Source organism: Spermophilus citellus (genome assembly GCF_964194105.1).
Source record: "Spermophilus citellus genome assembly, chromosome: 11".
NCBI classification, from domain to species: domain Eukaryota; kingdom Metazoa; phylum Chordata; class Mammalia; order Rodentia; family Sciuridae; genus Spermophilus; species Spermophilus citellus.
The window spans coordinates 76,554,583-76,581,589 of record NC_138192.1 but is presented as its reverse complement, the minus strand read 5'-3'; the positions used below and the strand labels follow the sequence as shown (position 1 = coordinate 76,581,589).

Here is a 27,007-nt window from a genome sequence, read left to right as displayed (position 1 = left end):
AGATACAACCAACCCCATCTGTAGAAACTTGGACAAAATATATATTGATGCATAGGACTTCTTTCACGTATTATATACTTTTAATGTTCTTTTTAAAAAAATATAGAAACAAACTTAGTCAAGAAGTTAGATTATCTAGAGCCACACTTAAAATTTTATGAAATTAATGGGCCTGCGTGATTTAACTTAATCTCATGAATTACTAGAATTTTCACCTATTCCCACAAATTAGATTTTTTTGTTTTGTTACAAAAAGTTAAAACTTTTTCTACCTTCAATCTCTGTTACATTTCTCTATACAATAAAAACTAGAAATGCAACTATGTTTTTAAAAGTTCAATAATGGTCTCATTAAAAAACAAAAAACAAAAAACTTGAGCCCCTAATCCAAATCACTGGCAAACCTATCTATCCCACAAAGGGAGATATATGCAAAATTATAACATTTAGATTTTGTGTTTTGAACAATTTTCTCTCAAAATGAGGCAGTCTAAAGGATCCGTTCTTAGCTACCTATAATTTACAATACCATATTCTAAAATGTAATAAACACTGTAGACACATAATAGCTGATTGTGTATATGTGAGTTTATATGTGTATTCACCTTACACAATTCTTAAGATCAGTACGGTTAATAAATCTGACCTGTATTGCCCAGAGAAAGAAAACTGGTACCAGAAATACTATTGATTTTGGTTTCTCTAAATGCTGAATGATGGAGATTTGGAAACTCAGTTATTTTCTCTGTTTAAACAAATGTACATCCAAAATTTGAGTCTACCAATATTTGTAAAGTACAAAAAACCTCAAATTTTTTATTTATTTATTTTTTAGTTTTAGGTGGATACAGTATCTTTATTTTATTTTTATATGCTGCTGAGGATCAAACCCAGTGCCTCACACGTGCTAAGTGAGCACTCTACCACTTGAGCCACAACCCCAGCCCAAACAACTCAAATTTTATCAATAATAATAACTTTATCAATGTCAATGACATTATCCTCATTTTCTAGGTGAGGAAACTAGGCTTTAGAAAGTTAAGCAAACTTGCCCAAAGACACTCAGCTTTCAAGTGGCAGAGCCAGAATATGAACTTGCTCTAAAGGTCAAACTCTAATCCCAGGGAATTCTAGGGAAGGGGAATCCACAGCGCTAGAGTGACATAGTCACAGAGCCACAGCAGCAGTGAGTAAGGAGAGGACTCAGTAGCTTAGGTTTAGATTTCCCTTGTTCAAAACACAAAATGAGAATATTCAAATGAGAATATAGATAATGGACATGTGCTCTATTAGAATAAGTCCTATAAACCTTTAGCTGTATGTTCACTATTTCCTCAGCCAGTGCTCAGTCTCTTTCAAGCTACAACATGTTAAACGAATGCTGGCTAATATGAAGATAATTAGAAGGAAAATCAGGGAAATTGGCAGATGCTGCTCAAGCAAGAGAAAAAAATCCACTGAAGCCTCTTTGGGCTTTTAATCAAGTGTGTAAGGTACTTTTCTAGAAGAGCTACTGAATAATTCTATTTGAGTCACACAAGTGATTAGGAAAAGGTAAGGGGCATCCCAGAAGGGGACAATTCTAGTGGCGGCTGTAAGGAAGGAAGGGTGGGAGCCAGCACAGGTATGCAATCACCCCGACACTCCATCTGCACCAGGGAGGGGGTGGGGCAGTGAATGGGCTGGCAGGAAATGAAGCCCCTCAATTCACAATTACCACTCCACTGGTGTTGGGGATGGGAAGGGAAGGATATGAAGAGCAAGTAAGTTAATGAATTTGGCATTCCTGAGGAGAATGGGAATAGGTAATCAGCCTCAAATAAATCAACTGCTCCAGATCCCAAAATGTTCATATGAGCAGTCTTGCACCTCCTCCTTTCTTAGTTTGGCCTGCACACACCTTATATACTCACACATGCATACTCAAATGCGTTTGCACACACACACACAAACTGGATACTGCAAGGTGAAGTGCAACACCAGAGTTTGAGAAAACAATATCAGAATGCTATTTATTCTTCATTCTTTATTTCAAGATACTCTGCTGGAAAAGTCCTAAATTTGATAAGATCCAAGTTATACTTCTCTAAGAGCTCTAACTCTGAAAAAACAGGGAGATTTCATTTCACTCTCTCTTGGTGTCGCAGATGAGCTACCATAGCTGATGGAGGCAGGCACTTGATGGGTGTAAAACTGGCGATGGCAGAGTGAACTGCTGTGAACCACCACGTCGTGAAGCCCAGACAGGGTCTTTGGTTTGATTCTAGTATCAGCATATTTCAAGATTTCCTTTTATTAATTCTTCAGATTTGGGAAAGTACCAAAAAGCAGGTGGTATAAGATAGGATGGCTTTTTCTACACTCAATAAAATGGCATTTGGCACAAAAAACTAACTAAGTTGAGGAAGTCACTTGGAGGTCTAAAAATATATTAAATGATGCCTTAAAATACCAGTTGGGAGAATGTAAGCCAAATATTATCGCGATCTTTCACCTTAAAAATATTTTCCAACTCATTGTATATTGGGACATCCTCACACTTCAACTGTGCTCACAGGAAAATTTCTATTTTCAGTTTACAGAACAGAAACTTGGATGAGGCTGTGGACTTCTCCTGCTTTTTCTCTTACAAACAATAAAAAGCCATTACCTGAGCCTGGCTGGTTCTGGAACAGGGCTCACAGACAAGCATGGCTGAGAGGCTGTCTCTTGAGCTACTGTTTTTAAAGCTGGTTTTGGCTGAGAAGCCTCATGAAAGCTAATCCTTTCTGCATTGTCATTAGGATGGCTTTGTTTTTAGAGGGTGGTGAGACCTTGTGTTCTCAGAAGGCTTATTCTTCCAATGCTTTTCTGAAGCTTTTTTTTTTTCTTGTGGATTACACATCAAACACTTTCTGGTTTGGTCCTTCAAGATAAGTTATCATAAGAGAGTAGAAACATGTCCTTTTATCAATGGAGAGAGAAACAATTGCCTGCCTAGCAATGTTTACCAGCTTAGAAACAAAGATCACAAGATCCATTTCTGGCACTGGGGGCATATTTGTTTTAAGGCAGTACAAGTCTAGTTAGTTTTGCCATGTGTTAAGAAATAACACAAGTTTATCAATCTGGGGAGCGCTAGTATTTTTGAGAGTTATTAGGGAACTAAATCTTGGTAGAAAAAATTTAAAAACCAAGAGTAAAACTACATTGCATTTTTGAGGTTTCAATAAGGACAACTCTTCCCTATCTGCGTGTGACTTGTACAGAAGGGGGAGATTACAATCAACAGAAGAAGCTGTTAATGAACTGTGGGATGTGTTAGGCAAACAGATGCTCCTGCTAACAAATGAGTCTTGGCTATGCATCTCTATTTTAAAATGACATCAAAAAAATTCTGTATCACATTGTTTTCTTAGATAGGGACTATTTTCAAGGTTTGCAAACCACAAAAGTCTAAAACTAACCTGGACCTAACCTTAATAACTGTCCTCTCCTGCTCTTTGATGTAATTTCTACTTTGAACCCATAATGCTTCCTTCATTAAAACAAAAAAAATTGTGCAATTGTTTAAACCAAAGAGTTCTGGGAAAGCATGTGTGTACTTATTCTTTCACTAATGATGTTTATTTAGAACAAACAGAATGAGAAGGGGTCAGAATTAAACAATCTTGAATTTTTGTTTAAAATTAAATTAGTATTTGCACATTTTTCTGAATGGAATTCTGTTGATGGGAGTTCTTTGCAGGAGGCAAACCAGTATCCGACTCAAACCTCTCTCACTTCAAGAGAGACAAATGATAGAAGCTGTTTTAAAACAGAGTCACTAAGGAGGCATTTCTGTTCCCCCCAGATAAGGGAAGGCTCCAATATGAATGTGGATTGATACTGATACTGTCATGTGGCAGGGACCAACAGGTTCTGTGTAGTGACGTCTGGCATACAAATGTCAATCGACCCAGGGAGTGTTCCGATGGCTGGAGTAAGTTAAACTACTTGAGAGAATGACTTGGTAAGCATTTGTTAAATTCCTTCCTCAGTTAAACCAAATCAAACCAACCAATGGTAGGGTCAGTAAACAAGTAAATAGAAGGCCTAATCTACAAACAGATCCACTCGGGTCCTCTGGAAAGTGGAGCCCAGTTGCCTGAGTGAAAGTTTTCAACAAACTGAACACCTGCAGCTGCAGAAAGGCAGACTCAGACTGTGCTTAAGAGAAGGGGTCAAGGTTTGAAAGGGACTGTAGAGACACAGGAAAGATCCTAACCTCAGTAAAGCAAAGTCATCTCTCAACAACTTTTATGGCTTATGTGCATAAAGGCATTTGTTCTTGGTTCTTGGAACCCAGTCATTAACTTCAGTTAATGAAGAGTAGATAGGTGCACCTCACATCAGAGGCCTGGGCAACTGAAAGACTTTGAGAGAAGGTAGCATGGAGTTTGTTTTCATAAGTGAAATAATATTAAGAATAACTAATAATATGAGAATAACTTACAGTTCTATCTTTATATCAAAAATTTCTAACAGGGAAATTCTAAGACTTGGAGAAAATTTTCAAAGTAAAAGCATAGGCAGCCAGTTCTTATTCCTTGTAGAGTGAAAATAAACCTCAAATCTTCTAATTCATATAACTATGCAAAATAATTTAAAAACCATGACCATCAAATTATGTTTTATATATATATATTTCCCACATAATTTTTTTGTAGGTATTTATGCATCAGATGTCATTATAAAAACATGAATGGGGGCTGGGGTTGTGGCTCAGTGGTAGAGCGCTTGCGTAGCACATGTGAGGCCCTGGGTTTGATCATCAGCACCACATAAAAATAAATAAATAAAATAAGGTATTGTGTCTATCTACAACTAAAAAATAAATACTAAAAAAAGTGAATGGAACATAAACCCCAAATTCAAAACAGCAGTTTTGAATATGATATCACAGAAAATACAAAAGGTATTAAACTATCTTGTGTATATGTGTATATTAAGTAAACTTTATATCTAATTTGTTCTAATTAGTTATATATGACAGTAGACATACAAGTTTTTATATTTTTATATGCACATGAAACGAGTAAAAACTGGCCGCCTATTGAATTGCTATTGAACAGTCAGCTGGCACAAGCTGCAGATAAGCTATGTTGCTTATTTTTCCAAGTCTCCTTGTTCCACAGTGGGGCCTGCAAAGTATGGTCTCTTAAAGAACATGAGCAGGATTGTTATTTTTAAAAGGTGTGTAAAACACAAAGAGGGATATGTACCAGAGACTGTGAGTGGCTCTCAAAGCCAAAAATATGTACTACCTGGTCCTTTGCAGAAAAATTTTGTTACCTTTTGTTCTGGTACCAGTGAGTAGGCCACATATAATTTAAATTGCCCTAAGTTGGTGTCCAGCACAATGCCTAACTCAATACATTAATTTTGCTTAAATATGAGGGAACATAACCTCATAAGAGAACAGATCCCCATTTTCAGAATCCTCAGAAGATGAAAAAGTCTGATGATTAGACTGTAGTAAACTTTGACATAGAAGACCTATTTTAGAATCCAGTCTCTGAAATTTTCATTTTACTTATTTTCCTTTTTTCAGTGAGAATTATTTCATCGCTATCTATAATAGTGTATAGTTTTCATTCTTAGAAACACTATGAGGAATTGGAGATTTAGCTTGATGTTACTGTTGTCATTTAACCTTTAAAATTCTAGCCTTCAGCCAAAACACATATTTCATTCTAGAAATGATTTTTTTTCAATAGCCAACAAAACTCATCTCTATTAAAGTAATTTGGTACATAGGCTATGTTATGATTTAGAAAGATCTAGCCAACTGAAAAAGACCAAAGTGTAATGAAGCCAGCAGTAAATACCCAGAGACTGATTAAAGAAAGGGAACATGTTTGCCCATGTTGACCTCCTCTTATGCTGTTAGTAGTACCTTCAGTGAGAATACACATAACTTCAGGAAGAAAAGCATGCTGATTTGAGCCCAAACTGGTCTTCTTTTCCTATTATAATGAAAATGTCCATTTAAGAAGTAATGGTACAGAGAGGTAGCACACATAGCATGAATATAGGGAGATGAGATGCAAAGACAAGGAGTTCCAAATACTGTTTTGGATTTTTTAAAAGGAATATAGAACTCATCCTCAAAGAAAGGCAGCAAATGAATTCCTTTCTCCAGCAAGATGTGCTCCCACCTTGGGTTGCTTTTTCCAGGATGATCTATCTCCTCACTCCTGTATAAGTTTCTGCTCCCTAACTGGCTCCCTCCTGTGGTCTCTATTCCCTGAGCATCTTCCCCACACTTCCACAGGATTCCATTCTTCTTTGATGCTCTGTTGTCATTCTCCTGTAATACCTCAGATTCTTGTTCCAGTTGGTCACTACTACTCTGTCACTTGCAGTAGACATCTGCTAAGTGCCAAGTACATTTTCTTTTGTACTTTTAGGAACTCACTAATCACTTTAATAGTTGACACTCAAAAGTTTCCTATTAATTAACTCACTTGGCATGTCTATTGTTGGTTTTATATTGCTTGAGAAATCAAGCAATATAAAATCATACAGAAGTCCTATTCCAAATGATCCACATTTCCCCTGAATTCCAGAGATAGTCTCTGGTTGTATTTTCACCTAGCGAAAAAGCACTCTGCAGGAGAGCCTTAGGCCTGACACTAACTCAGGTTCTGTTTCTTGGAAGTGGTACTGTTTTCGTCTCAACACAGTATAAATAACTCAGATGCATAAAAGTGATAAAAGCACACATTTCAACAACTGGGACGTGTTCTCCCCATGCCTCAGCTTTAGACACTCCTCCAAAAACAGCTGTAACACTCAACACCAGGTTCAATTATGAAGTCTCTCTTCTCTAGGCTGTTTTGTTTCTGCATTTCCTTTAGCAAACAAGAAACAAGAAGTGAACTCACCACACCATAGGAATAAGTGTCACACGTTTCAGACACAGGTAGACTTTGGATAACTTCTGGAGCCATCCATGGGAAAGTTCCCACCAAGGACATGTGTGTTGTATGGTTATGGAACCGAGAGGCACCAAAATCGCAGATCTGAGAACAGAGGAACCAGGATCAACTTTGTACTTAGTGACTAATAAGAGAATTATCAGACGTTCAAAAAATCTTTTTTTTTTTAAATTAAAAGAGAGTCATACCTTCAATACTCCATCAGCAGCTATAACAACTAAAAAAAAAAAAAAGAAAGTATGACAATCATCTACCTATTAAATTGTCTTATACTGAAAAAAGCATAACCTTCTATTTCTAGCTTCAATATGTTAAATTTCTAATTTGATATTATAAAAGACAAAAATCAAAATATTTACCACATTAAAGATTTTGCAAAAGAGATCTGACATTAAAATAAAAGCTTAATTCCATGAGGTGCTGACTTAAAAGGCTTTTAAGACACTTGATATAAACAAATGCAGTACTGTCCAGTAAAAAAGGCACCAAATTAGAGTAGTTAGGAGAACCAAATTTTTACCTGGGTTCTGCTGGTAGATTGCCTATATGATACTGAGGAAATCATTAGCATCATTACTTTATGGTATATATAGTTCTTTCTCTCAACTGAAGAATAATTTTCTTTTTAATTTCTTTTTATAGTGCATTGTTGTTATATATGATTGGTGGGGTTTACTTTGACATATTCACAAATACATAGTACATAGTTTTCCAAATTTTAATCCGCAGTACTGGCCCATTCTCCCCTCCCCCATCCCCCTCTATTCTACTGATCTTCTTTCTATTTATTTTTAACTGGTAGTTATATATAATTGGAATGCATTGTGATATACTCATATGTGCACATGGCATAACTTAGTCAACTTTATTCCCCAGTTCATCCCCTTTGCCTTTCCTCCTCCCTCAGCCCCCTGTTTCTACTCTACTGTTCTCCTTTGTATTTTTGCAAGATACCTTTTGTTTATTACTTTTTTCTCTTTAGCTTCTGCATATAGAGAAAACATCTGACCCTTGACTTTCTGAGTTTGGCATATTTCACTTAGCATGATGTTCTGTTCTATCCATTTACAAGTAAATGACATAATTTCATTCTTCTTATGACTGAGTAGAACTCCATTGTATATGTACCACATTTTCTTTATTCATTCATCTATTAATGAGTATTTAGGCTGGTTCCATAACTTAGCTATTGTGGATTGTACTGCTATAAATACTGGAATACATGTATCACTACAGTATGCTGATTTTTTTAATCTTTTGGATAAATACTGTGGAGTAGGATAGTTGGGTCATATGATGGTTCCATCCCTATTCTTCTGAGAAATCTCCATACTGCTTTCCAAAGTGGTTGTACTAGTTTGCAGTCCCACTAACAATGTATAAGTGTACCTTCTTCCCCCTATCCTCACCAGCAATTATTGTTATTTGTATTCTTGATAATTGCTGTTCTGAGTGGGGTGAGATGAAATTTCTGTGTAGTTTTGATTTACAACTCCCTGTTTGCTAAGGATATTGAACATTTTTTCATATATTTGTTGACCATTTGTAATTTGAAAAATGATATTCTTTTTAAAAAATTAAAAAAAATTTTAGTTGTAGATGGACAAATACCTTTATTTTGTCTGTTTATTTTTGTGGTGTTGAGGATCGAACCCAGCTCCCTACACGTACGAGGCAAGTGCTCTACCACTGAGCCTCAACCCCGGCCCCCCAAAATAATATTCTTAAATGCAGAGACAATGTTCATTTATTTCCTTATTCATACATTCATTCACTCATTTAACAACTATTTGCTGAATATCTACTCTGGCAACAGCCATGTATATGCTTTATACAGAAGGTGAATGAGACTGGCACTGTCTTGGCTCTGGTGGAGTTTATGGTCTGATCAGAGAGAAAATTAAACATCAACAACAAAGTAAAAAAAAAATTCCATGATGAGAGAGAATGAGAGTATTATGGACCCAACCCACAGGGATATCCAAGTCTTCAGAGGTCAGATGAAGTTTTCAGGAAGAAATGATGCTTACATGAAGACCTAAAAATGTAGGGGCTAACTAGAAATGAGGAGTGCTGGAGGAGGAAAGTAGTTTTCTGGGCAGAAAGAGAATCTATGCAAAACCTCAGGAGCAGAAGACAAGGCATGGCAATTTGGGGAGGCAGGGTCAAGTAAAGAAGAGCCCTTGTGAGAAATGGAAAGTCAACCAACAATTTTCAGTGAAGAAAGGAAATAAGCAAATGTGCAGGAAGCAGACCACGTTATAGAAGAGAACCAGAGACAAAGAGGGAGCTGTGCATGCAAGAGGTTGTGGCCCATGAGACAGATGAGGATGACAGTGCTAGTGCTGTGAAAAATGACATGAAAGAAATAGTGAGTCGAGAAATACTCAGGACATAAGGGTGAAATTCCCTGTGGTATTTATACATACACATACAATGATTTTTAAAAATTCATTCTGCATTTCTCCTCCTTTTCCATGCCTCCTCCCTCCCTCAAGATCTCCTTCTTCTACACTACTGATCTTCCCTATTTCTTTATGGTGGCTGATCCTCCTCCTCCCTCCTTCTTTCCCTTATTTTGCTCAAGGTTCCACATCTGAGAGATCTGACCCTTGATTCAACTTTGATTTTCTGAGACTAGCATATTTCACTTAACACAATGTTCTCCATTTTCATTCATTTATCAGCAAATACCATAATTTCATTAATTTCACCTTTAGGTATAAGTAGAAAGAATCAATCAAAATAAATTAATAGATGAGTAAAAGGAGGATCAAGTACAGTCAAGGAAGGAGAATGGGGAGAGGAAGGAGAAAGGGAAAGGGGGAGAATATGAACTAAAATCGAATTCCATGCATGTTTGGTTTGTAGGGATAAACCTAGCTATTATATTAAACTAGAATGCTCTAATTTTGAAAAGTAAAAAGAAAAAGGGTGGGGAAGAAAAAATACTCAGGAGACAGAATCAGTGAGGCTGGATGAATAGCTGGATATTGGGGATGAGGTTTCAAGGATGAAAGCAGATAAGGAGTGAAACAGCTTAATGGTTAGAATATGAGCTCTGGATTTAAATGGTTAATTCTGTTTTATTTAATCTCTGTCTTGGGCAACTGTACTGCCAGTCACTGGCAGAGGGATGCAGGAATAGTCTTTTAGGATTGAAGGAGAAGATGAAAAGATTAATTTGGACAAAATACATTTTAGGGTCATGTAAAATATATACACAGATGTCTAATAAGCAGATAGATAGTTTTGAAATTGAGACCTACAAGGGAATGTTAAGGTATAAGTGGGAGTGGGAGGATAAGACCATAAGAGGAGAGAAGGCCAAGGACAGAATACTGAAGTACTGCTTCTGGTATTTCTTTTGTAAGCCACGCATTGCCTGAACATGGTAGATAATCAGTACAGGTTTTTATTAGCTGCTACTAATGATTTTGATAAATGGAGAAAATAATCTTTGCATGACCTCATATGTAGAAATAGCCTTGGGGTAAACATGGTGTTAGACGTTTGCTACAAACTTTTGCAAATAAAAATGTAAATACTGCTAATATTACATTCAATTGTTTTTGAAAATCTCCAGTGCTTTCTCTTATTGTAAGATTAACAAATAGTTTTAAAAATAACATTACAAAAATGTATAACATAGAAACTGGAATTCTTGTTCCTTTTCTCCAGGGGAAAAATGCAAAAAATTGAATCTTTATTTTTTCAATTTGAGTTTTGTGCTCCTATCAAATAACTGTACAGATTATAATTTTTTAAAATGGTAAAGTAAAATTCTCCATTATTATATGGTCTTCATATTGATAGAACAGATAAACCCACAAATTAGTTAATTTATTCTTTTGTGGAAGATATAGAATCTACTGAAATAAAATAACTTGTTTAAATTGAAATTCTGAGCATGAACTGAAAATTTCCAGACATAGAACTCTGATACTTCCTAATAGATTCTAGATTATTTCCTAATGATTTCATATTAGTCATTTATATCAAGAATGTTTAGCTCCAGGAAGCTTCTAAGATGAGCCAAAGGATAAATGATGACTTAAAGAGGGCAAGATAGTCAGGCAGAGTCAAATGGGCTAGGTTGGAGGTCTAACCTGGGCTCCTGAAGAGGGGCAGCTGCCAACAACTTTCCTTCCTCCCCATCTCTCCCACCCCTCCCAGTCAGACCTCACAGTCCTAAGTATGAGCAAGCATACCTTGCTCATTCCCTGGTCCTCCTCCTCTACTTGTTATAGCTACCCATTCTAAGAAGCACACTACTATCAAACACCCCTTTTTGCAACACTGACCTAAAGATTTTCTTAAAATAAATAATTCTCCTCCTTACTGCAAGTTGCTTGGAAATAATAAAAAAAAAGTAATTGATAGAGAGATTTTTTTCTTTAAAGTAGCAAACTTTGATGTTTGCTTGAGCTAGTTCTGCTATAGCTAAATAATCTTACTGCCTTTCTCCCATAACTTTGAAGTGATGTAATGGAAGAAGCACTGTCACTATTCCTACTTGAAGGTAATGTCTAACTGCAAGTTATTTTAAAATGTTCACTCTCCAAAATATAAAACAAAGAATCATAAATAGACTATAGAAAGTACAAAAGTAGAGAAGGAAAAGAAAAAAGGCTTTTATTTCCAAACTCCTAAGCATACTGATCATTTCTGGGCACTATTCCAGGTAATATGGGCAAGGGTGACATAAAAATTTATACCATATAATGAAGAAGTAACAGAAATGAAACTCAAAAATGCTAGTACAGAGAACCATGTAAACATAGAAAACTAAAAATAAATGACTACACACTTTGACCCAGCAATACCTCTTTTAGGAAATGACTCCAAGGAAAAATTAGGGATGTGTTGAAAAATTTGGCTGGAAGGTATTAAACCAAACATTTCTTATCATAGGAAAAAATGTAAACAATCCAAATTGTCCACATTCTGTGCTATATTCATACAGTGGAACATTATGCAGCTTCCTCAAACAATATAGAGAATTTTGATATTTATTAACAGTGGAAAATTTTCATGGTATCAGTAGTGAGTCAAACATCAGGAAACAAAGGATAAATAAAGCATGATCCTTATTTCTATATACAGGTGCATGTAATCTGTAATGTGTAAAAAAAACATATGACTACATTACCATTTCTTGACTTGAGATCTCTGTGAATCACCTTAACAGGAGCCTCCATATGTAAATAGTGCATTCCTTTTCATACAAGAAAGAAAAAAGACCTATTAATATTTTTCAATACTGCATCAGTATTACCTTGCATATTTTCACAAAGAATTCAATAGCAAAAACTAATCCACATGCTCTATTCTTCCAGGATTGATAAAACAGAAATAGGCTATGTCTACATTAGTAACATTTATTTAAGCAAAATTTATGTCTTAATCTCTTAGAGGTTGGAATTTGGTACAGCTAGCTTCTTACAATACCTAATAAGGACACCTTAGCTTTCTGGAGTTTGTATGAATATAGCATGGGAACCACTGGAAAAAGTGCTCCATGACTAGGTATCCCACTACCAACTGCCTTCTGCACTTGCTAAAGTTGTTTCCCACTTGTATATGAATATCTGCAGGTTTGCAGTTACCCAGCTGGTTTATTTTTCTCAGTACTCATTATAATAAGACCTGGGAATGAAGATAGGGTAGGAGTGGAAGCCGGGAGGACTGCTGAGTTATGACTGGTAAAGGATTTTATGATCTCAAGATAGAAAAATATACAGTAGTTACAAAATATTTTATTTTGTAAACTAAAATATTTTCACCAGGATAAATCTTTGAAATAATCTTTATTTAAACATACTACAAAATTCTCTCCAACATATTTATAATATGAATCAAGATACATAAGTATAAACTAAATGCAATCATTATTCTGAATAAAAAATTAGACTTTTTAAAAGATAATTTTTGTGGTAACCTCCTTAGTAGTGTTTGACTCTTTTCATTAGTATGTATTAGCTACACCTTTAGAATAAAAGAAAAAAATATTTTCTACTGAGTATTTATTTCTCCAGTTCTCTGTTCTAAATAATGGAGAAAATTGCCCCTTCCACTGCCAAAATCAAACAGGTTCCTTTTGTTAATGAACTATCCACTGAAAACAATTTAATAACTAGGCTTTCATTTTTAAAAGTATATAGAATATTTCAATTTTATAAAAGTTAATTTATTAATAATCTATTATTATGCTACTATTATGATTATTATATATTGAAGAAACATGAAAAGAATGAACAAAGAAAATAAGAAAAAGTGTAAACATCATATAATGATATCACTGAAAAGAAGGAAGTTAACAAAAGTATTAGAAATTAAATGTTCTTAAGAAAGAAGCAATTGGGACAAAGGGAATCTCTTAATATGAAGTTCTAAATACTTCAAACTATAAAAATTTAATAGTTACAACATGGGTAACATTTAATAATTTTATGATCCAATTTCATAGCTACCTCTCTCTTGATTTAGAAACAAATCCCTGAAATTTTTTCAGGTAGAATCTGTTTAATTACTATTAGAAACAAAGACAGTTTCAAGTATAAAAGCTTAAAATACAGGCAATTTCTTCCTCATGGCAGATTATTATTAAAAAAGTATCATAAATTATTTATGTGCAATGTATGGAATATACTTAAATAATATTTAGTGTACATATTACTATATAGTAATCACAATCATATAAAATTCTATTTGTTTTTATAAAATCAACTATAATTAGGCTTCATTTAGAAGGTTGAAAAATATGTCAATCAGGCTTAATGTTCAGGGTTTCCTAAAAGAAAAAAAAAATCTGATGGTGTCATTGAGAAGACTTTTGGGGAGGATTTGGAATTAATGGTGACATTTCGAGGCTGGATCCAAGTTGATCTGCTTAATTGTTCCTTTATGCACTGTTGACTGACTTGTGACAATTTCAGATGGACTGCTTCAACTCCCATTCCTCCTCCCATCCAGAAACAAGTGAATCTTTTTTAGCTTTGAGGACGTAACTCTTTCAACAGCAATGATGGTGAGCAATGCCTACTTCAAAATGCACAGGTCCACTCTCATTCATGCAATGAATTATTCAGTCTCTGATTTCTCAACATATAGTTGTTTCAGTAACTTCAAATCACAGTTAAAACTGAGAGGTGCCTCGCTGAACTTGAAATAGAATCAACAAGGTCAAGCTTTCCTATTTAATCTCCAAGTTCTACTTCTAGCTTTCTAGAGAGGTTTGAAGTTATTCCTAAAGAATTGTTTTTCCTTTTTATAGACCATCTGAAAGGATCTTTTAAAGTTAAAAAATTATAATTATAAATAGGTAAAGACATCCTCAGCTGAGGCCAGATACATTAGTGCTTGCCTTTCGGACCAATTCATCAATCTGGCAAAGGGTTTTTATTACTTCATAGATTTGGATTCTGTTCAGGGTGTCTACTCCCCCAGCTCCTTTCCTACCCTTTACCTCAGGTTCTACTTTGCTACTTTATTCTGTTCTGTTCTTTCCTGCCCTTCTAATGCTAGTCAGGAACTCTTGAAAAACTCCAGGAGGTCACAGCTGTGCTAGAACCAGGAGACTTGCCCCAGATACAAATGATGTGGTAGGGGTGGGGTGGGGCAGTGTGTGTGTGTGTGTGTGTGTGTGTGTGTGTGTGTGTGTGTATGTGTGTGTGTGTGTGTGTGAGAGAGAGATAGGCTATTAGGGACAACTCGAAGCAGAATGCTGATGTCATTCTGTCATTGTTGTCTACCCATGCTAAGTGCCATGAAGTAATATCATGGCTGTAATTGGCCAAGCACCTTAAATATAAATGTCTATAAGGTTAAGTGTCAAGAAGAGCCATGTGTGCATTTCCATTTGTGTAAATATATTTCCATAATACTGCAGGCAACACATCATCTTGCTTACACACAAGTGGTTCCTATATACCTCTGACATGCAGAGAATTGACTGTGATGTTACATGAAAATATCTTTTTTTTAAAAAATATTTTTAGTTGTCAATGGGCCTTTATTTTAGTTATTTATATGTGGTGTAATGAATCAAACCCAGTTCCTCATGCATGCTGGGTAAGTGCTCTACCACTGGGCTACAACTCCAGCCCACACGAAAACATCTTAATGTGAAATTTCAAGATTGATTTGAGATGTCTGATGCATGAATACACAATTAAGTTCATTAATATAACCCAAGCTTTATGTAGTTCATCCGAAACACAGAGCTTGATATTCTTATAAGGTAATAAAACATCATTTAGTAGCAGAATCTAGCACGAAACCTTAAGAAAAATTTTAACTCTCCATATTTGAAGAATTTGACAGGTATGCATAAAACTTCAGTTAAGATAATTCCCAGAAGGATAGACTACTGCTTTCCTAAGTCACTGGGTGACCTTGCATTGAAAGCAAAGTATGAGCAGTTCTCTTTACAAGATGCAAAGGAGTTAAGTGCCTTCAGTAAAATGAGGACACACTTGCTTCCTAGAGGTTACCAGAATACAAATGTAACTACCAGCATTCATTACTTAGATTAAGTTGTTTCCAAAGTAACTCTGACAGTTACAAATAAAACTAAAAATGTTCAGTTCGAAAAATGGAAAAAAAAAAGATAAAAATAAATGGAATTTGAATTGCTTTAGAAAGCATTAGTCCCTGTAGGAATTTATGGTAGGTGGTGGGGGAGTAGACACCTTGTTTAGGGATTTTGCATATTAAAACTATTTTATTTCCAAAGGTGATATCCAAATTTACATTGACTATAAAATAAAATCTGAGTTGCTCTTACATGGCAAGAGAAAACTTTTTTGGCGAGTAATTACTATTTTTAGTATATTACTATGTATACAAAATGAGTGGAGCTAATCCTACAATAAATCATGTTTTTAGATACTAGGGAGAGACTCTCACATGGACAACAGAATTATAATTTTTCCACTTAAAGTGTCAAGCAGCTGGTCAATTACAATGTCACAAAACAAGACTAAAACATTCACCCTGGAGTTTACTAATTTTGCAGAACTCTATTTTAGGAAAAGAAATGAATGATGAAAAAAACAGAAAAGGAATTCAGGAGTTGAAAGGTAGTCACCTAAAATACGTACAGTGAATTGCAGAATTTTTTTATATTACTTTTGTTCTAAAAAAAGAATATCTAAGAAACAGAATAAAAAATTTTCTGTCTTAAGTCCCCATGTCAGAGTGAGGAAATGCTCCCACCAATTCTATAAGAATTCACCAAGCAATGTTACCTTTGGCTACATCAGTGGCCCAGGTCATAATGTGATCCATGTCCATCTCCTCACTTCTGTTACTATTAATGTAATCATAGAGTGATCCCAGAGAAGCATATTCTATTTTAAAAGGAAAGAAAAGCACATAATCAAAACCAAGGAGCATTTCAGAAATAAGACTTTATATTTTCATCAACAAAGTTAACAAAAGACATCCAAAGTATACAAAAATTTATTCTATGCTGTGTTTTCTAAAAGTTAATATCATTGGGGGTAGGAGGAATCTGTGAAAGACAAGCCCACTAACATAAAATGAACAGTAAACTTTAGTTGAGAATCAAAAGCCATTTAGAAGGAACTGAGAAACACAAAGAAGTGTTGGAAAAATGTACTTGAAACACAGACATGCAGGCAAATAGGTATTTCTTTAAAAGTTGTTATTCTTGTGAGATAAATACTATTAAATAAATAAATCAGAGTTTATGTTACAAACTGTCAACAAACCAATCCTTGATGCATCTGGATTTAGAAAAGCTCTCAAAATACAAGCACAGAAGGTCAAGAAAGTGAGAAGATTCCTTTAAAAATGGCTCTCCTGAAGAATAAATTACATGCCATAAAATTCACTGCCTGTAAGTACACACTTTGATGATTTTTAGTAAAGTCAAGAGTTGGGCAACAATCATGACAGTCCAGCCTCAGAGCCTTTCTGCCATTCTAAACAATTCCCTCGAGCCGCTTAGAGTTAATCACTACTCTCACCCCCAGCCCGACAGTCTGCTTTTTCTCACTACCCGTGTGCCTTTTCTGGATATTTCAGATAAATGGAATCAGACCAATTATGGTTTTTGTGTCTGACTTTGCTCTCTCAGCAGTTTCCAAGGTTCATTCGTGTTGTGGCATGTATCAATACTTCATGCCTTTTTATTGCTGAACACTCTTCTATGGTATGATATACTACATTCATTTACCAGTTGAGAGACAACTGGGTTGTCCCCATTTTTTTGTTAATATTATGAATAATACTTCTCTCAACATTTGTGTCTGTGTGTGGAAATATGTACATTTCTTAGATAGATTCTTGGGAGTAGGGATCATACGGTAAGTTTATCTTAATAAACTATGAAACTGCTTTACAATTTCAACAAGCACTAAGTGAGGGTTTCAGTTTCTCCATATTCTGTCAATACTTGGTACTGTCTTTATGATTATGCTTCACTTGTACCAACAAGTATATTTTTAGTGGTATCTTGTAGTAGTTTTAATTTGTATTTTTCTAGTAATTAATAAAGTTAACATCTTTTCTTTTTGGTTCTTTATTTTTATATGTATATTTTTTCCTTCCCATTACTGAGGATTGAACCCTGGTCACATACACTAGGCAAATGCTGTACCACTGAGCTACACCCTCGAGCTCCTTGTGTGTGTGTGTGTGTGTGTGTGTGTGTGTGTGTGTGTGTGTGTTGTTTTTTAAGCAAAATATCCATTCAAATCTCTTACCCATTTTGGAGTGGGGGGTACTGGGGACTGAACTCAGGGGCACTCAATCACTTAGCCTAATCCCCAACCCTATTTTGTATTTTATTTAGAGACAGGGTCTCTGACTGGTTGCTTAGCACCTCACGGTTGCTGAGGCTGGCTTTGAACTTGCAATTCTCCTGTCTCAGCCTCCCAAGCCTCTGGGATTACAGGTGTGCGCCACCTCGCCTGGCTTCTCTTGAGTTGTTTTATTGAATTCTAAGAATTCTTTATTCTAGATACAAGTCCTTTATTAGATATATGATTTGCAAATCTTTTCTCAATCTGTCATTTGTCTTTTCATTCTCTTAAGAGCACGATTTTTCAAAGAGTAAAAATTCTTATTTATAGATTTTTCTTTCATGGGCTTGTACTGTTGGTGTCATATCTAAGAATTCTTTACCTAATCCAAAGGCATGAAGAATTTCTCCTATTCTTCTTCTAAAAGTTTTATAGGTTTAGCCCTTATACTTAGGTTATGATGCATTTTGAGTTAATTTTTGTCTAGGGTATGAGATAAGGATTTAAATTTGTTTGGTTTATGTATGGATTTTTAATCATCTCAGCATAATTTGCTGGAAAGACCATCTTTTGCTTATTGAATAGTTTTGGCCCCTTTGCTGAAAACCAATGCACAAATGTTTTTCCCCCTAGACTTGCTTTTGTCCCACTGATCTATATATATTAAGCCAACATTACACTGTGTTGATTATTGCAGACTTAAAATAAGTTTTGAAATAAAGCAGTCTTACACCTCAAACTTAATTCTTTATAAAGACTGGTTTGTCTTATTATAGGTCTTTTGTATTTCCATATAAATTTTAAGACTGTCTTGTCAAATTTTATAAATGCTGAGATTTAGACAGGAATTGTACTGAACTTGTGGATCACCTGGGGAACACTGCTATCTTGTTAACAGTGAATCTTTTAAACCATGAACATGAAATATCTCTCTATTTAGATTTTATTTTTTCTCAGTTATGTTCCCTAGTTTTCATTGTACAAATTTTACATTTATTTTGTTCAATTTATAATCAACTATTTTATTCGTTTTGAAACTATTATGACAGAATTGTTTCTTAATTTCATTTTTAGTTTGTTCCATTTCTAGTATATAGAAGTAAAATTAATTTTTGTATGTTGACCTTGGATCTTTGTGACCTTGTTAAAAATGCATACTAGACTTAGAAATTTTTATTTTTGTAGATACCTTGGGATTTTCTACAGAGAGGATGTTAGAAAGACAGTTTTACTTCTTCCTTTCTGATTTGGATGCATTTCTTTCTTTTTCCTGCCTGACGGGCTAGAACCTTCAGTACATGCTGAAGAGATACGGTGAGAGTGAAACCTGTTGTTTTTTCCTCAGTCTCCCTGAAAACATCAAGCATTTCGCCATTAAATATGATGCGAGCTGTGGATTTCTGTAAATGCTATTTATCAGGTAAAGGAAATTTCTTTCTACTTTAGTCTGTTGAGAGTCTCATTATCAATGGGTGTTATACTCTGTCATATGCTTTTTCTGTGTCTTGAAAGATAATAAAAGATAAGAGCTTTATATGAATATTTATGGACTATAGTGCCTTACATTAAATGACTTCAGATGTCAAGCCAACCTTGAATTTCTGGGAAAATTCCACTTGGTTCTGGTGTTCAGTCCTTTTTATGGTATGTTAATACGGTTAAGGATTTTTGCATCTATTTATACAAGGGATATGTAGTTGTCTTATGTCTTAATGTGGCTTGGTTCAGGGATAATATTGACGTTAGAGAATATTAGACTTTGTCTCCTGAAAGAGTGTGGATGGGTATTGTTTCTTCTCTAAACGGCTGCTAAAACTGACCAGTGAAATTATCTGGGCCAGGGCTCTTCTTTATGGAAATATTTTAAGTTACTAATTCAAAAATTTTTCTGATAGGCTTATTATTGTTTTACTCTTGGTTCCCTTTTGATAACTAGGGTCTTTTTAGGAAATTTGTTCACTGAATCTAAATACTAATTTGTTAATATAAAGTTGTTCATAACATTCCCTTATGATCTTTTAAAACTTCTGTAGGAGCCACAGAGCTGTCATCTCTTTGATTCTTGACTTCCCTAATTTGTATATTCTCTCCTTTCTTGTTCAATCTAATCAAAGGTCAATTTTATTGATAAAAAGATTTTTTAAAAACAAATTTTTTCATTGAATTTTCTCCATTATTTTTCTGCTTTCTAGTTTATTGAGTTCTGTTCCCTTCGGTGGCTTACTTTAGTTCTACTTTGTTCTTGTCGTTTCTTCAGGTTGAAGAAACTTAATTTATCAATACTAAAACTGAGAACTATAAATTTCCCTGTAAATACTGGTCCATCTGCATTCTATAATCTTTCAACTTGAAACATTTTAAAACCCATTCAAATTTTTTTTCAGGATCAATATCCCATTTTTGTCCCAGGGGTATTTAGAAACATGTTGTTTAATTTCCAATATTTGGAAATTTTCCATATTTCTTTCTATTGTTAAATTCTAACATAATTCCACTGTGGTTTGAAAACATACATTGTACAATATCAATTCTTTAAGATACACTGAAACTTATTTCATGGCCTTAGGAAACGTTCTGGAGAATGTTCAATTGTACTTAAAAAATATGTATTCTTTGTTGGGTGCTGTGCTCTTTATGTGTTAGGAAGAAAGAGGGGAGAAAGGAGAACTAGAGGTACAAAGCTTAACACACATTAAGAAATGTCTGGAACTATAAGGTCTGAATTACGACTTTAGGAAGTTATTAAAAGCAAGTTTTCTACAAACAACTTTACAAAGCAATGAGTCAGCCAGGCACAGTGATGAACACTTGTAATCTCAGTGGCTCAGGAAGCTGAGGTAGGAGGATTGCGAGTTCAAAGCCAGCCTCAGGAACTCAGGGAGACCTTGTCTCAAAATAAAATACAAAAAAGGACTGGGGATGTGGCTCACTGGTTAAGTGCCCCTGAGTTCAAACTCTGGTACTAAAAAAAGAAAAAGAAATGAATCAGGATTATTATATCTTATGGGACTAAAATATCCAACAACCCTGACTCTGTGCCTTTGGGTACTTGTAGCTTAGGATAAATTTATAGATGTTAACAGACAGAGATCCAAAAACAACTATATTTCAAACATATTAGACTGTAGTGAAGGTCATATACTCTGAAAACCATGTAAAAATAACTTTAAAAGTTATTCTAATGATGAACTAAACAATTTATTATTTCACTGAGTCACCAATTAAAAATTAACCCATTTCATCTCATAGATAATAGTTGAGAAAACAACTTGAAATTACCAGGTTTACTACACTATTACCACCAGTCTTATTTCGGTAGTTAATGAAGATAAGACCCTCCCCACCAGGATACTAAAATTCCTGGATGCATGTTTTATATAAAATGATATATTGGGGCTGGGGTTGTGGCTCAGTGGTAGAACGCTCATGTGTGAGGCACTGGGTTCGATCGTCAGCACCACATAAAAATAAATAAAATAAAGGTATTCTGTCATCTACAACTAAAAAAAATTTTTTAAATGACATATTATTTACATATACCATAAGCAATCTTCCCATATACTATGGTCCCCAACTTAGAATAGTTCAGCTTATAATTTTTCAACTTTATAATGGTGTAAAAGTGATATACATTCAGTAGAAAACATACTGTGAGTTTTGACTTTTTCCCAGGCCAGTAATATGAGAACAATAATTTTTCTACTTTCTTGCTGAGCAGGAGTAGCAAGCCATAGTTCCCAGTCAGTCACAAGATCACAAGATTACAAGAGGAAAACAATCGATACTCCATGCGCACTGCGTTGCTAAGCTCAGATGTTTAGTAGGTTAGGTGCATTACATGTATTTTCAACTTAGGGTATTTTCAACTTAATGGAGGGTTTATCAGGACAAAATCCCAACACTAGAGGAGGAGCATCCATACTTTAATTCAGCTCTAAATTATTTATAATGCCTAATACAATGTAGAAACTATGTGAATAGTTGTATCATTCATTTATTTGTATTGTTTTATTATTATTTTAAAAATATTTTTGACCCTCTGTTGGTTTCATGAATGGGGAATATTCAGATACAGAAAGCCAAACATATTGAGTACTGTTGAATCAAATACCATTATCATGAAATCTCTTTATAATAAAATATCACCAAGACCAAACTTAGTTTGGATCATAACCAGTAGAACAAATGAATTTGGGCAAATGTCTGTAAACTGCTATAATAAAAATTGACATGTCTTTAATTGGCTAAGAAGATCAGCACAATATCAAAATGCAAATTAAATGTGTCTGTGCTTAAAATAAATCAGTATAAAGTTAAAGGAAATAAGATTGGGCACTTAAATTTGTATGCTTTCCATGGTCAGATTTAATGAGAACTTGGGCTTGCTGACAAATCATGCAGAATTAGTATCCTCTCTTAATGTAGTGGTAAAAGGTAACACAGAGGGGCTGGAAATGTGGCTCAGTAGTATAGGGCTTGTCTGGCATGCATGAGGCCCTGGGTTTAATCTCTAGCACTACAAGAAAAACAAAAATAAAAACAAACAAAAAAAAATGGCAATATGGAATAGGTGACAAACAAGAGGTGCTATCACCCCTGAGAACAAAGATGCAGCCCCCTAGGTCTCTGGAATCCCAAATTGCTTTCCCTGAAACTATGAGACTCAGTCTGGCAGCCCTTTTTTACACTTGGAATATCAGGTACTTTGGGTGGGGGTTCCCCTCCCATTCAGCATGCAACAAAAGGGCTACATGATCTAGTATCTAACAACTCCTTCCTCCCTCTTCTAGGGAAGTATTTATGATAGTATGTATGCATGTATATTAAAGAATGAGACTAGTACAGAACTGAGCCATTTCCAAAGATCGAAGACAAGACAGCCCATTATTTTATCTTATCTCTTGACTTTGGAGTTTCTGCTTATTCCATTTCTTTGTAACTGTTTATCCGTTCTAAGGGAAATAAATTAGCAGCTGCTTCTTAGACATTTCCCCAGGCCTCCTTATAATCAGGTTTTATAAGTCTGTAATGAAAAGTTTCAGCAAGCACACATGCATAAATGTGCACATACACTCTCTCTCTCAGAGATCCTCTCTTTTTATACCTTCATTTACATGATAAAACCGAGATATACAGAGATCCTCAGTGACCCATCTAGGAAGCTTTGGCAGAGTCAAGACAAGATCTCAGATCTTCTAATTCCCATTTCAGCACTCATTCCATTCCATTACTCTGATAAATCATTCTATCAAGCCCTCAGTATGACTGACAATAGCTGCTGGCTGCAACAACATTTTCTATTAACAAAAAACTCAAGTTATACGAACTCAAAAGCCATTCAAACATCCTCTTTTGGAGTCCACAACATCTGATACAGATAACAAGATTCACAGAGGGCTATCTAGCTAGGCTGGGTGAGCAAGGTCTGTTGGCTGCCTATCTTTATTTTTTCCCTTCACCTCCTCACACTAAGACTTGTATTCATTTCAAGAGGCAAGGTAAGTGCTACCATCCCTAATCCACTGGATTATTTCACCCCAAAACTTGGCTTAGTTGGTATATGTACTGCTATCCATGTACAGAGCATAGCTTTATCCTAATGCTGCACAAGGTTGACTGAAAAGGTTTGAATAAATAAACACTGAGTTAAAACTAAATCTCTAGCAAAAACAACAATCACTAAATTAATACATTTAAGAACACTGAAACTTCTCTAATAGATCTCTTTAATAATCAACTTTAACAGGCAAATAAGAGAGCAATAAGTATACAATTTGTTATTATGCTTCAATTCTGAAATGTTATTTTAAAGAAATGTTTAATGTTAACAGTTGCTTACTTACTGGCTCTGGAGGGAAACAGATCCATCAAGAACTAATCAATTTAAGCAAAGAATTTGGGTAGGTATAAGCAGGAAATGCTAAAAGGATGCATGAAATAAATGACTAGCTAATTTGATACAAATACTAAATAAAATCAAACTTATCACTCCGTTCCCTCCTTTGAATGAGGTAACTCAGATTGAATATGCTGGCCAAGAATGAATTTGTTCACATCTTCCTTGGAACTGATAGTAAGAAAAGAACCTGCACCCCGACTCAAGTTCCCATTTCTACAATTCATCCTCACCTCAAGATAACTAGAAAACTCCATGAATAGCCCATTGACCTACTTAGGCTAAAATCTTCTCCAAAGCATTACACATCAAGGGTACAATAGAAACAGCAGAGTTTCTAATCTTTTTGGTAGACAGGAATAGCCTCTACTAGGCAAGAATAGCATCAGCCACCAATGAGGATCAGAAAACTAGATTCACATGTATAAAAATTTAAAAAAAAAAATGAATTTGGGGAAAAGGTGCCATATGATAATTGAATTAGGAAAAGGTCTAATTCTAAGTCAGAAAACTGATACAAAAGGTTAGGTATGATTTATCCCTAACACCAAACACAACTGGAGGTATCCATGTTAATAAGAAGCACAGGCTCAAGAGGAAAATTGCAGCATATCCCATTTCTGATACAAGCCTAAAGGTAGCAATTTGGGCTAAAAGTCCCTCCAGCTAAGAACCTGTGTAAAAATGCTACTAAAGAGCAAAAGCATGTTAAACTACATATCGCCAGAAGACCGAAGTAACAGCAAACATGTCCCTGTGAACTAAAGAACAAGTAAGCTCATAGCCTTCCAGAACCTGGCTTGCATTCAAAAGGAGCTTCAAGAAAACTTAGTCTGGGAAATGTGAACCCCTCTGTTTCTACCACTAGCTGGAGGACTCTGGGAAAGTCACTTCGATTAGAGTTTTAGTTTCTTACTTGTAAAATAGAAATTATTTCACCTTACTCAAAGAGTTATTGTAAGCATTAGGTAAGATGATCTATAAGAAAGTACCTAACATAATTATTTGTTTAATGAGGGTGTTTTATTGCTATTTTCTTTAAAGACAATCCAGGCTCTTACTACTGTGGCAGAAGAAAATAGAGCTATTCTTTCAGAGGTTTTATTTGGTTTGCTTTTAATCAAAGAAATGCCATGATAAAGAACTGACCAAAGTTACTTACTTTAAAATTGAACTTATAGTTACTGTAGACCTAAAGCTTCCCATTGGATTGTACAAATATAATCACAGAATATTAAAATAGGTCTTTCTGTTTTCACATTGCAAAATATTCTATGTGCTCATTTTTGAAAAGGGTATTTCCATCAGTTAAAAAAAAATCACTGCTGCAAATTAAGTGATAATTTAGTTCAAGGTCATTATCAGATCAGATGACCAAACCTGAAAAATACTGTTCTCAAGTCAGAGACCTTGAAGAAAAAATGCTCTAATGGGATTAAAATGCCTTGCAAAGAATTACAGCATGAATAGCTCAAGAAATCTTAATTTATAAAAGGTCACAGAGTTACAAAAAACATCTCTCATTTCAACTAATTAAATGAAATTTTAGTTAAACGGCACCTTTAAGTATTGGCATTGCAGCTGCGAGTGCATTTAAATAGCATTTACGCAGATATAATTAGCACAATTAAACATGGGTAGAAGTGGAAACACTATTCTTAATTATATTGATATAATCAGATTTATTAATGCTTTATAGCAACAAAAGTGACATCTGACAGTAGTACACAATTCATGAGTGAACCTAATATTAAGCATTTTAGCATATTAAGCAATCTAAAGCTAGGTAATTAGGGAAAGAAAGAAGTCAAATAACGAGTTCCTACCTGTGACGATACCATAGTTGGGAGGTTCAAGAATTACTCCATAAAACTGGATGATGTTTCTGTGACTGAGGACACTCAGTATTTCTGCCTGTACAAAAATCAAATGCAAAATTATATAAAATTCCATTTATAATAGCCTAATAAAATAGGATTCCTATTCAATTTTATTTACTTACATTTACAGAGATATACAACAATATGTGATGCTGAGAAAATTGTCTTTAGTGAAATGCTTGAAAGTTAAAAAATTTCTTTTGAAGCTTTATGAAAATTTAAAAAGGAAATGAGGCTGAAAAGGCAACCAAAGAGGTGGATACTAGAAAGTCTGCATGACTGACAGTAAGGAGGGTGACTCAAGAGGTAGATGCCATACAGTTAAAGCCCTTCTCCTAATAACCAAATATGTATATTTTTTCTGCATAATATCTCTTTTGGGAAGCCACAGCAAGTCTAAACTTCTGTTGATAGTATGAGTCAAAATTAAGGTAGAGATTTTCAAATATTAATGGAAGAGATTCAGGTAATACCCATTTATATTATTACCTAATAATTTATTCCAGATATTATGTTGTTCTTTTTTGTATGCAAGTTACTGTAAAAATAAAAGGTAGGCTCTTGACCTTCACTGTGATCTGATAGGACACCATGTTTGTATACTTTGAAATATATTAATACAGAAAACTGCACTGAAGAGTGACATTGCAAAAAATAGTTATTAAACTTAATTGTTAAAATAGAAAACAGACATACCACTGTGCATACTTGACAATGTCTATAGAATATTAGATACTGCCTAGATAAATCATATATATATTCATTGAAATTTTATTAGTTTTATGGAGATAAAATATAGTTAATCAATTATAAATATAATGAAGCATAAAATCATGGGAGTTAAATATAAAAAATGTTTTATATTTTAAGTGAAAGTTATGTTACTAGCAATAAGAAAATAGTAGATTTTTAAGATCCCACCCCAGAAAGGAGATCATCAAGAAAAATATCTTCATTAACAAAAATGGATGACTGGCAAGTGGTGCACACCTGTAATCCTAGCAGCTCGGGAGGCTGAGGCAGGAGAATTGCAAGTTCAAAGCTAGCCTCAGCAAAAGCAAGGCGTCAAGCAACTCAGTGAGACCCTGTCTCAAAATTTAAAAATAAAGCAGCGGGTGCTGGGAATGTGGTTCATTGGTTGAGTCCTCCAAGCTCAATCCTCAGTACCCCCCCCCCCCCAAAAAAAAAAAAAAACATGGAGAAGCCCTGGTCAGAAGGGGGAACTCAGATGCTTGCCTAACAGGTGTGAGGCCCTGGGTTCAATTTCCAGTACTATCAATAAAAACAATTTTTTTAAAGAGGGAAGAGGAAGAGGACAGGGAGAAAGAGGAAGAAGAATGGGACCTGCCCTTTGGGAATCTGCACATATGAATTGATATTTTTTTATAGGGTAAGAGTTGAGATTTCATTAAAAACATAATCTGGGGTTGGGGTTGTGACTCAGTGGTACAGCGCTCACTTAGCACATGCGAGGCCTTGGGTTCGATCCTCAGCACC

General features: G+C 34.9%; 1 protein-coding gene across 5 annotated transcripts in view; it reads right to left on the bottom strand.

The window, feature by feature from the left end:
• MAP3K20 (mitogen-activated protein kinase kinase kinase 20) overlaps positions 1-27,007 on the bottom strand; it is a 181,490-nt gene that overhangs the window by 68,915 nt on the left and 85,568 nt on the right. For all 5 annotated transcript variants that reach the window (XM_081260661.1, XM_081260660.1, XM_081260662.1 and 2 more), the window contains 5 exons: positions 25,457-25,544; positions 16,214-16,315; positions 12,115-12,180; positions 7,151-7,179; positions 6,909-7,046 (listed from right to left, as the gene is read on the bottom strand). In XM_081260661.1, coding sequence (XP_081116787.1) covers positions 6,909-7,046; positions 7,151-7,179; positions 12,115-12,180; positions 16,214-16,315; positions 25,457-25,544 — 423 coding nt within the window. The remainder of the gene's footprint in view (positions 1-6,908; positions 7,047-7,150; positions 7,180-12,114; positions 12,181-16,213; positions 16,316-25,456; positions 25,545-27,007) is intronic.